The sequence below is a fragment of the Miniopterus schreibersii genome, assembly GCF_964146895.1.
Source record: "Miniopterus schreibersii genome assembly, chromosome: 12".
Lineage (NCBI taxonomy): Eukaryota > Metazoa > Chordata > Mammalia > Chiroptera > Miniopteridae > Miniopterus > Miniopterus schreibersii.
The window spans coordinates 70,579,891-70,591,501 of NC_138112.1; the positions used below are offsets into that span (position 1 = coordinate 70,579,891).

Genomic DNA, 11,611 nt, shown 5'->3' on the forward strand with positions numbered 1-11,611 from the left:
GAATTACCCCGCCCATTTCCGAGGACTTGAGACCGGAAGTATGTGGAAGTTGTTTTTCTCGCTCGGAGGCTGAACGGTCCTTCCCACCTGGTGTGAGCACGTTGATAATCGGTGGATTAAGTCCCTGAAGTGCAGAAAAGGAAACTGAGGGTCAGAGGTAGCAGGGGACTGGTCTCACAGTCACTGAGGGCCCTGCCTTCTGAGCCTCTGTGGCTGCCGCAGAACCCCGAGTCCATTTTGGCTCATATTTCCTGGGGTGCAGTCTAAATGTTTATAAGTCCCACCATTGCCTATTCAGCAGCATACTAATGTTGCATTGTGTGCACGTTAAAAGTATCACTTTGTAGCTCTGGCCGGTGTGGCTCAGTGGCTAGAGCGTCAGCCTGTGCACCAAAGGGTGGCCAGGTCAAGGGCATATACCTGGGTTGTAGGTTCCATCCGGCCCTGCCAGGGTAAGTGAGGGAGGCAAGCAATCAATGTGTCTCTCTCACATCAATGTTTCTCTCTCCTCCCTCTTTTCCACTCTATAAAAAAAAATTTTTTTTTAAGTATTACTTCATAAAGAGCAAACATTAAATAAACCATAATTCTAGTTGGAACCCTGAATTGAATGTTTTACATCCCAGTATCCTCAAAACTGGAGGCACCATGGCCTCTCCCCCTGGCAGCCCTGGCCCCATCACACCCAGCACAGGAACCCATGCCTGCAGCCACCCAGCCCAAGGGGTGGGTGGGAGGAGCTGATGGCCTAGGGGCACTGGGGTAGGCCGGAAGAGCCTCAGAGAGGAAGGGGTGACCCCCCCACACACTGGGGAGGGGCCCCCCCAGTGGGTTGCTGAAGCTGTGGCTGAGGAGGAAGTGAGAGGAGGAGGTGAGGTGCAGCAGGGAGGTAAGCTGGGCTGTAGGGACAGGGGCTGGGCCTGGGGCTGGGTCTCTGTACAGAGGCCTGGCCTTTCTGCCACTTCAGGGCCTACCCCTCCAGAAGAGGGGACAGAGGGGCTTGGTGAGATACCCTGAAACCTCTTCCCCCCACCCCGCAGCTAGGTTCTGGGGCTGGGGCCTGGCTACATGGGAGCCCAGGCCCCAGGCTGGCCGGGAACTGCCCTTCACACTGGCTTTCCTCACATCTCACAGCCTGCTGCATCGAGGGTCTGCCGCAGCATGGCCCAGGCCCTAGGTGAGGACCTGGTGCAGGCTTGTGAGCTGCAGGATGACTCCAGCTCTTTGGGGTCTGACTCAGAGCTGAGTGGGCCGGGCCCATATCGCCAGGCTGACCGCTATGGCTTCATTGGGGGCAGCTCAGCAGAGCCAGGGTAAGTGGGGAAGGAAGAGGGGCGAGGGTGCTGGGATTAAGGATTGGGGCTGAGGGGTGAATCGCAGAGTGAGGCCCAACCTCAAGGGTCCTGAGAGGGTCTGGGGACTCAGCCAGTAGAAGCCTAAGGATGGCAGGGCTGGGGTGGTGTGTCCAAGTATGTCTCTCTTACTCCCAACCTCCAAGAGTTTACACCCACCCTTGGAGCCAAAAATCCTTCCCCTTTCATTGTCCGGCCCAAGAATCCCAAATCTAAACCACAGAAACCCACACCTTTTCCTCCACCACCCCCCTTTCCCAATATCCAGTTAGGATAACAAGCCCAGAGACACAAAGGAACTTGCCTGAGGTCACACAGCAGCTCAGAGACAGAACCAGACTCAAACTCAGGACTCCTGGCTTCTAGTACAGGGCTCTGTCCACTCAGCTTCTGCTATGAATTGTCCGTGTCCCTATCCTGGGGGACAGCCAACCAGCCCCTCCCCCAACACACACCTACACACCCCCTTCAGTCTTTCCTGCTTCCACCCACATCCGAGCCACATCCTTTCCTGTCTCCATGACAACTACTGGCAACTCCTGGGTGACAGGTCACCCCCCAGTGGCTACCCAGGTTGCACGGGAGTGGCAGATGTGGGCTCTAGGTAACAGCTGCCCTGCACCTGGATGTCTGTGCCATGTGCCCCCAGGCCAGGTCACCCTCCTGCAGACCTTATCCGCCAGAGGGAGATGAAGTGGGTGGAGATGACTTCGCACTGGGAGAAAACCATGTCTCGGCGGTACAAGAAGGTGAGAGGGACAGTGACCCTACCCAGGCCTCCTTTACCCCTCCTGGGCCCAGCACCTCTGCCTTTTCTCCCTACCACCCAAAGGGGACCTTGCTCCATGAAGGAGGAGCAGGGAAGGCTGGCCCGGCTGGCCTACTGGGGTCCCTTGGCCTCGCCCGCAGGTAAAGATGCAATGCCGGAAAGGTATCCCCTCAGCCCTGCGTGCCCGGTGCTGGCCCCTGCTGTGCGGGGCCCACGTGTGTCAGGAGAACAGCCCTAATATTTATCAGGTAAAGGAGTTGGCAGGGGTCCTACCCCCCCCTCCCAAAGCCCCTCGCCCCACGCTGAGCTCTCACGTCCACCCTCCTGCCCACCCACAGGAACTGGCCGAGGCCCCAGGAGACCCACAATGGATGGAGACCATCGGCAGGGACCTGCACCGCCAGTTCCCTCTGCACGAGATGTTTGTGTCACCCCAGGGTCATGGGTACGAGGCCGATGATGCCTAGGGATACCCAGCCTTACAACCCCAGTCATTTGGTCTAGCCCCCCCCCCCCCCCCCGCCAGCTTTATGTCTTTGCATCTCAGGGGACCCAGCAAGGGGCTGCCAGAGGGTGGGGAAGGGATGCCTGGAGGATTGGCCCCTAATGGGGTCTCCTGGCACAGGCAGCAGGGGCTCCTGCAGGTACTCAAGGCCTACACCCTATATCGGCCTGAACAGGGCTACTGCCAGGCCCAGGGCCCTGTGGCTGCCGTGCTACTCATGCATCTGCCCCCGGAGGTGAGTGCCCTCGACCCTGGGCTAGGGACCCAAAACCCTGACTCCCCCCACCCACTGACCTTGTCCCCAACCCAAGGGACTCTGAATTCAGGTGCCTAGGACTCTTGATCCCCAACCCTAGTGACCTTGGGACCTAGTAGTCCTGTGACCTGGACCCATGACCTCCTGGCCCCAGGAACTCTGACCCAGGGACCTGGGATCCTTGACTCCCAGATCCTGTCCTAGTGGTTCAGGGCCCCATTACTGCTGACCTCATGACCTTCAAGCCCAACAACCTTGACTTCAGGAACCTGGGACCCTTTACCTTTGCCTCTTGCCCAGTGGTGTAGGAGTCTGGATGTTATCACCTTGGCCTCATGACTCCTGGTTCTAAACCCCATAACAGTAACCATGATCCCTGACCCAGTGACCCCAAGAACCCAGTACTTGAACTCTGGGATCCTCTCAACCCTTGACCAGTGAGCCTCTAGCCCATGACCCTCAAATTCACCCTGAGCCCTGTGACCAAACCATAGGTAGATCTCTGCCTGGTTATAGGGAGGCTTTTGGTAAGAGCCCCCAACACTGAGTTCAGGCTTCTGGCTCCAGAGTCACCGCAGATGGTGTCCAGGGCCTCCCTGTACCCCCTTCCCCTGCCCTTAGGTCCCCTGTGTGGTGGGCACTCACAGCGTGTGCTCTGCCCGCCCACAGGAGGCCTTCTGGTGCCTGGTGCAGATCTGCGAGCTTTACCTGCCTGGCTACTATGGGCCCCACATGGTGAGAGGCTGGGATGGAGCCAGTGGACACAGGGGCGGGGGGGCAGATGGGTGGGGACCTGGGGTCTGAGGGGGGCAGAGGCTGGGGCTGGGAGTGGAGGTGCTGACAGACAAGGCTGGACATGGCCGCAGGAGGCTGTGCAGCTGGACGCCGAGGTGTTCATGGCCTTGCTGCGGCGGCTGCTCCCACGTGTGCACAAGCACCTGCAGCAGGTGGGCGTCGGGCCCCTGCTCTACCTGCCAGAGTGGTTCCTGTGCCTCTTTGCCCGCTCCCTGCCCTTCCCCACAGTGCTGCGTGTCTGGGACGCCTTCCTCAGTGAGGGTAAGTGGGCTGCTGCCAGGCAGGTGGGGGGCCGGGACTACAGCCTTGGGGTACTCCGTGCACACAAGGAATGAGCTGGCCAGCTCTGCTCTGCCCTGCCCACCGTTGCCAATCCTGGCCCTGGGTGTGGGTGCTGGGGTGTGTTGAGGGTGACAACACCCTGCAGGCTCTGGGGAAACAGCCCAGCCCCAGGCCACACACTCCGGGTGTAAAGAATGGAAGCCCCTGCCCCCTGCGGTGAGACCATCCGAGGGAGGGCAGCCTTTAGGTAGATGCCGCAGGAGCTGGGGAGAGCGAAGCAGTGGAGAGGCTCAGGGACTGGCACAGGAGCTCTGGCCAGACTCTCTGGAACCAGAATGAGCTGGAAGGGTCTTAATGGGGAACGCTGCTGGCCAACGGTAGAGGCTCTCATCCCGGAGCCCAAGGGCCTACTTGGTGGGCACTCACTAGTGCCAGGTGCTGCCCCGGACACTGGGTCCACCTGAGTGAGCAGACCTGCATTCTGGGGTGGGGGTGGGTTGGAAGGCTACCATAACTGAATTGACACGATATTTATAGACTGTCATAGTGCCATGAAGAAAATAAAGCAAGGGACTGAGCGTTAGGGGAGCGGCAGGAAAAGACTGCTGCTGTTAGAGATGCTTGTGGCACCCCGTGGAGGAGGCAAGTTTGCAGGGGCAGCGTGGAGGCTGGGAGCAGGCGGGACAGTGTCCACAGGGTCCAGACAACAGATGACTTGCGGTGCATGGGCATGGAGAGGGGTAGGTGCCTGGGCCAGGCCAAGAGTGGGGGAGTCAGGGCAGCGCTGAACTGGACTCCAGGTCTTTGGGGCTCTGCCTTAGTTCTCCCATCAGTAACCCACCTGCATTCTGTTCCATCTGGAATGTCCAGCAGTTGCACCTAAAAAATGGTAGAAATTAATCAGTGCATTTATTGAACACCTGCTGTGTGCCCAGTTGGCTCCAGGCTGGCTCAGCTCTGGCCATGGGTGTCCAGGTCGCCATCTAAGGGTCACCTCCCCTCCAGCCTCAGCCCTCCAGCGCGGGGCAGGGCAGGGCCTGATCAGCATGGCTGAGCTGTTCCTGCCCTCTCTCTGCACCGAGGACAAGCACTGAGTGGCTCCCTTTCATAAAGGTGACATTAGCAGTCCCTATCTATCATCCTTTGACAAGTCACACTTGGTGCTGTGCCTTGCTGGTCCCTGACTGCTCTCCTCAGCAGACCCAAGGTTGCCTGGAAAAGGTTCTGAGGATTCTGGGGATGGCCTGAGGTCACACCTGTGTGCATGCAAGTGTGTGTGCTGCACGTGTGCACCATGCTCTTGGCTTAGGAAGGAGGAGCTCTGGCCAGACTCTCTCTGGAACCAGAACAAGCTGGAAGGGTCTTAATGGGCACCCCCTGCTGGCCCTTCCTTGTAGGAACAAGGAGCTGAGGCCTAGAGACAGAAGGCTTGTGAGGCTGTCAGCTGCCCCTGGCTCCTGGCAGGCTGCTCTGCCCAGGAGCATCTGTGGTTGCTGAGACATACTCACCAGTGACCCCAAATTGCACTCCTCTTCTCAGTACTTGCTCCTGGCCTGGGCTGTGGCTGTAGAGCTACGGGAGGGTGGAAGGAATCTGGCGGAGGGGGAAGGTTCAGGTGCAGAGCTGAGGGGCGGGCTGGCCCCACTGAGTGAGCCCCTGGTCTGCAGGTGTGAAGGTGCTGTTCCGCGTGGGGCTGACGCTGGTGCGCCTGGCGCTGGGCACCACAGAACAGCGCCTGGCCTGCCCGGGGCTCCTGGAGACGCTCGGTGCCCTTCGAGCTATCCCCCCTTCCCAACTGCAGGAGGAGGTCTTCATGTCCCAGGTGGGTGCCCCTGCCCACCCTCCCTTGTCGCACCATTAGGGAAACTGAGTCCCCGAGCCGGAAGTCAGAGTGAGAACCAGTGCTTAGTTCCTGTCTTTTGAGGAGCAGGGAATGTGAAAACCCCAGGCCTCGAGCAGCTTGCTGTGACTCCCTTAGCAAGGCTGGGCGTCAGCCCCTCAGCCCTCAGCCACTTCCTGGGGCTGTGTGCTGCCCGCCCTGTGGGGACCTCATGGTTTCCTGCCTTCCTGCAGTCCAGACAAGCTGAGTACCAACTGCTCCCCACAGGTGCACAGCGTCGCCCTGTCTGAGCAGGACCTGCAGCGGGAGATCAAGGCCCAGCTGGCCCGGCTGCCAGAGTCGACATCCGGGCCTCGCCCACGGCCAAAGGCCCGCCTGGCCGGGGCCCGAGCCATCTTTGAGGCCCAGCAGCTGGCAAGGGCACGGGGAAGCACCAGGCCTGAGGTGCCCCGCATCGTGGTGCAGCCCCCAGAAGAGCCCAGGCCACCACGACGCAAGCCCCAGACCCGAGGCAAGACTTTCCATGGGCTCCTGACTCGGTCCAGGGGCCCCCCTATTGAGGGCCCCCCCAGGTCCCATCGAGGCTCCACCTCCTTCCTGGACACCCGATTCTGAAAGTCCCACTTCTGAGGGTACCATAGACTCAATGTCCTCCAACCCCAGTTACCCGAATGGCTGATGCCAGCCTCACATGTGGGCACCGCACTTTATTGCTGGACTTGGTGACAGCTGCCTTCTCACTGTTGACCAAGCGTAGTAAATGAACCAGGAAGCATTGGCTAGAAATAAATGATTTAGATTTGTTAAAAATTCTCAGGGTTTGCAAACCCAAGACATGGCTAGGCGATGCCCAGAGTGTCCGGTGAAGAAAGGGAAGCTGGGAGTTCTGTAGTAAAACGCACATTCCCCAGAAGGTCGGTCCTGGTCCTGCATCGGTAGGAGATGGTGATCTCCCGGGTGTCAGGCGGCCTGGACAAGTGAACATTCTTTCCTACGGTCTTCATTTTCCCCTAAGTCCTATCCACAGGAATTTATAAATCTCCAGGCATTGACGCACAACTGAGAAGTTCAAAAGTTTAAGCCCTCGGGCTAAAGTAAAATAAAAGAATTTCCCCACCACCCGGCTCTGTCATGACGTGCAGGCTCCGCGTGGAGTCCGCTGAGCTGCACTGACTCCACCTTTTCTTCACTCATTCCTCACCACGACTCTCAGGCACAGGATGAAGGAAGGTCAGGGACTGGGATTTGGGGGCCCAGCCCCTCCCCCCCACCGAGCTGTCCCCTTGCAAGCACAGAAGCAACACTGACGGAGCGTGGGGGTCAGGGCAGCCGGCTGGGCTAGGGGACCCTAAAGGACTCCTGGGGGGACCTGGAATAGAGTCGGACTGAGCAGAAGCCTGGCGGGAGTCAGATCAAATGCCCTCCACCCCCAACCCTCTGACCCCCTGCCCCCCCCTTCCCATAGCCCCCCTCCTCCCAACCCAGCCCTGGTCCCACCACATACACCAAGGCTGCCCATTGGCTGCTGGGAAGTGTTTACCAGCCACGAGGCCCAATGGTAAGCCCTCCTGCTCAGACTCTGAGGGGCGGGAGCACCTGTGGGAGGAGGGCTCCCCAAGTGGTGGGGCTGATCCCCTATTCTGCCTCTCCCTCGGGTCTGGTTCAGGACCTGGAGGGGGTTGTGCCTCTAACCCAAGTCCACACCCCACCCGTGACCCTGGTCCCGTTTTAAGAGAAAGCCAGGCAGGAACAAAGGCCTAGTGTGCCCAGGACAAAGGAGAAAGGTCCCGCTGGCCCTTGTCCCCTCCTGAAGCCTTGTGGCAACCCCTGGGACTGCCACCATGGAAACCCCCTCCCACACTCACTAATTGCCCCCGTGGGTGCCTGGGACAGGGGCTGTCGCCAGGACAACAGGGCTGGTGCTGATGCAGGCTTGCCTCTCTGGGTGCCCATTCCCGCCCTGAGGCCTTGCCTCCCTGGGGACCCTCCCCGCAGGGTGGAAGGTGGAGGGAGGGGGCAAGGCAGGCATCCGGAGTCTGGAGTCCTGCCTAAGTGGTGGAGTCAGTCGGCCACATCCCAGTGGCTGCCCGGGAACGTTGGCACAGTGATCGGTCAGAATGTTCTAATGACGGCCACAGGCCACGGGAATGCACGCACTGTACATGTTTTTGTGGTACTGACCATGCTTAGCCAGGCCCTGGGTCCAGGGCGGAGCATCCCCTCCCTAGGAGCCCGGAGGAGGCATCAAAGATCTGCTCAGTTTCCTGGGGGAAACTGAGGCTCAAGAGGGGAGGGAACTTGACCAAGGCCTTGCTGCCCATGGCAGACCCCACCCCCACATTGGGCAGCCACCTCAGTCTGCCCTCCTGGGGGTGCTCCATCTCGGGCTCCCACCCCCAGCCTGCCCCAGCCAGGCAGCAGTTGAAAGAGCTTCCTGAGCCCTCCCTTTCCCCCCTCCCCACTACAGAAGCTGCATTAATAACCTACTCACCTGCAGGTCAGCCCCTTTCTCAGACCCCTCCCCACACCGTTTCTCTGGAGGCGGGACTGACAGCCTCTTTAGACAAAGGGAGGAATGGAGACTGGGAGTACCCAGCCTAAGGTCACAGTGAGGGCCAGAGCCTGCTGGAGCGCAGCTCTCAGCTTCTAGACCATGTGAGCCTCAGAGGGGGCAGCTAATGGGACCTCAGGCGCTGAAATTACCCCAGAACTCCCTGCCCTCCACGGGCTCAGCTCTTCTGGGAGAGCTGGGGAACAGGACAGGAACAGCCTCTGCCTTGGCCCGGGACCCAGGCATCTGTCAGGAGGCTGGGAGGGGGCCACAGTGTCAGTGGGTCCCCCTGGATAGAGACCCTAGGGGCAGGTGATCTCCAGCAGGGCCCTCCAGGTGGGACTGAGTCACTGCCTTTTCTACTCAGAGAAGGATTTTCTGGACTGGGGTTCTTATCAAACAACCATCTACCTGGGGAGACTGGCCAAGCAGTCAGACTAGCAAAAGGACCAGCTCCCTCCTCCTGAGCGCGCCTTTTTGCATGTACTGCCCCCGCAAGGCCGCGCTGGCCCCTGCAGTGCCTGTGTGCTTGTTGGGAAAAGGTGCCTCTCCTCTGGGCCTGGGGAAGTGACCACTCAGCTGGTGCCTTTGTGCCCGTAAACTGTACTCGGTGAACCTGGCTGCAAAGGGGCTCAGAGAAGGAGAGCCATGCCCCTGAGCACTCAGCCTGTGGGGACTGAGGCTGGGATGGCACCCAGCGATGTACGTTGATCAGCTCAGGAGACAGCAGTAGGAGGCAGGCAAAACAGTAGAAGGGCAAATGAATCCTGCCTTGGCGGGGTGAGGGCCCGTGGTCTCCATCCGCTACCCACCGCAGAGGTTCTCCCATGCGCGAACTGTCCCAGGCTCTGAGAAATCAGACTTGGACTCTGCAAAGTTTCTGCTCAGAGAGTGAGCCTCAGTTTTCTCCTAAAGATAATGGGGTAATAACTGCTCCCACTCTAGCCCAGGGAGCGCTCTACAATCTCATTATCACGATTACCGTTCAGTTAGCATTGTCTCTCCTCTCCCCACCCCTATCTGACCTGGCTCAGCTCAGCCTCTGGTGACCTCCAAGTAGGTTCTCTTGGCAAAGACAGAGCAGAACCACCCTGCCAGCCTGCTTGCCCCAAATCCCAGAGCCCTGGGCCTGAGCTGCAGCTGCTCGACCCTGATTGTCCCTGTACCCACAAGGCAAATGCCACCACAGCTGGTGCCTAACCAGGGCAGCCTGAGAGTGGGCACAGAACCATACCGCTCTCCAAGCATGGGTGCACGCGCTCTGGCCGAGGGAAGAGCCCAGCTCCCCCACTCACCAGCCGTGTGACCCTGGGCAAGTAACACCACCTCTCTGAGCTTCACTTTCCCCATCTGTAAAAGGCAGAGAATCATAGCTGCTACCTCACAGGGTTAAGTGAAGATGCGACACAAAGGCCCTCTTCACTGTGTCTGGGACAAGCGCAAGAAATGCTAGCTGTCGCTGCTACTGAGCGCTTGCTTTCCGCCTGACGCCCCTGGCCTAGCCAAGCCTGCGGGATGGATGCATCCTCGTAGCCCCCACTGGGGGCGAGGAAAGTCTGCAGATGCCGCAGAGCTTGTGTTAAAAACAGACAACAGGCCCCACATGAAGTCCCTTATGCTAAGCCACACATTGTCACCAAACCAAGACTTAATTATGGCTTCAGCTCTCCCAGAAATGGAATTGTAAACATGTCAGTCAGGAACAGGAATCACCTGGTCAGCACTAGTTAGACCCCTGCCACCCACTAAAGGAGTGAACTAACCAACCTTGCACTAACCAGCCACTTTTTCTCCTGGTAAGCTTCCTCGCTGCCACTCCCCTCTGGCCGTAAAGTCTTCCATTTTGCACAGCTCCTCAGAGCCCCTTCCTATCTGCTGGATTGGGTGCTGCCCCATTTGTGAGTCACTGAGTAAAGCCCACAAGGTCTTTAAAATGTACTCAGTGGAATTTTGGGTTTTTGATACTTACTAAGTGTCAAAGCTCATGCTCTTCGATGGCTTAGTGCCCCACTCCCGCTGCCATGGCACCTCCTTCCAGGAACCTGGTGTGCGGACCTGGAGCAAGGTCCTCCCCCCCAGTAGCCAGCCCTGGAGAGCTGTGGGGAATGTGGACTGGGCTGGGGGACCCTGCATAAGTCACTTCTCCCCTCTGAGTCCCCCCAGTGGTAGCAGGGGTGGGTCCTCACAGGCGGCCCTGTATGCAGTTGTAGAAAGGACCCCAAACTGCCACCTCTGTCCTTCCAAGTGCCACAGGCCCCTTAGTGCTCTCCCAGCCCACGAGGCTCTCAGGGGCAGCCAGGGGGTCTCTAGAGTTTGGGGAGGTGAAGTGAAGGAATTGGAACAATCCTCACAGCCCTGCGAGGTAGGAACTGGCCCGTTTTAGGCAGGAGGAAAATGGGGTTCAGACCAGAAAGGGGAGGTGCCAGGTCCCACGCTGGAACTAGGATTGGGACCCACCTGGTGTGACACACTCACAGGTGAGTAGAGGATGTGAGACTCTGGGTGTGTTTCTTGGAGTGAATTGTGACTGTGAGCCAGATCTCTGGGGTGTGCTTCTGTGGGTGCACCTGGGTGTAAGGATGTGTGTCTTAGGGACACTGTGGGTGTCCCACTGACCTGGGTGTGGATGGGCAGGACAGATCCTGTAGACAATCCCCTTCCCGTGCTCAGACCCACTGACACTCCCCCAGCCTGGCCAACCCCTACCCTCCTGGCCCCCTGTAGGGCAGAAGGTGCCCTTGTGGGGGCATCTTACTGAGTGGCACTACTCTGGTGGGGGCTGGGAGCTGTTAGGAGAGGACCCAACGCACAGGGGCCCGTGGCCAGGAGGGTCTTCCTGGGAAAGTCTGCCATAGGACAGAGCGCACACGGCTGGGACAGACAGCTGCGGGCTCAGGACACCGTCCAGGGACAGAGCTCGGGCCAGTGTGCCCCAGGGCTCTCCTGGCCACCCCACCCCCAGGCAGCCCTAGAGCCAGCCTCCGTGGGCTCTGCTCTCCCTCCCCCGCGCCCCCTCTTCCCAGCTCTTCCACTGGGGGACGTTCTCTCCCTCCCCGTCCTCGGGCTTGCCTTTTCCACAGCCCGGTGTCTGCGACCGTCGCGGCGATCCCTGCCCACGGGTCCCTGGCTGCGCCCTGAGGATCCCGCCCGCCCCTCTGTCTGTCTCTCCCTGGTCCTCCGGGCGCCCTGCCTCTTTCAGGTCGGGCGTCCTCCCAGCCCCGCGACCCCCGTTTGCCCGGGTTCCCGGGGGGTGGCGGGCCG

General features: G+C 59.6%; 1 protein-coding gene across 3 annotated transcripts; it reads left to right on the forward strand.

The window, feature by feature from the left end:
- The first annotated feature begins 39 nt into the window (after nucleotides 1-39).
- Nucleotides 40-6,917, forward strand: TBC1D10C (TBC1 domain family member 10C). Of its 3 annotated transcripts, none has more exons than XM_081152699.1 (10): nucleotides 40-90; nucleotides 1,135-1,313; nucleotides 2,002-2,101; nucleotides 2,262-2,369; nucleotides 2,460-2,566; nucleotides 2,747-2,861; nucleotides 3,552-3,617; nucleotides 3,749-3,938; nucleotides 5,627-5,781; nucleotides 6,067-6,917. In XM_081152699.1, the coding sequence occupies exons 2-10, from the start codon at nucleotides 1,162-1,164 to the stop codon at nucleotides 6,412-6,414; spliced, it is 1,341 nt and encodes a 446-aa protein (XP_081008825.1). In that variant the 5' UTR covers nucleotides 40-90; nucleotides 1,135-1,161; the 3' UTR covers nucleotides 6,415-6,917. The 3 variants fall into 3 exon arrangements, with proteins under 3 accessions (XP_081008825.1, XP_081008823.1, XP_081008824.1); XM_081152697.1 differs by lacking the exon at nucleotides 40-90 and adding an exon at nucleotides 852-889; XM_081152698.1 differs by lacking the exon at nucleotides 40-90 and adding an exon at nucleotides 908-1,003.
- Nucleotides 6,918-11,611: the final 4,694 nt, after the last annotated feature.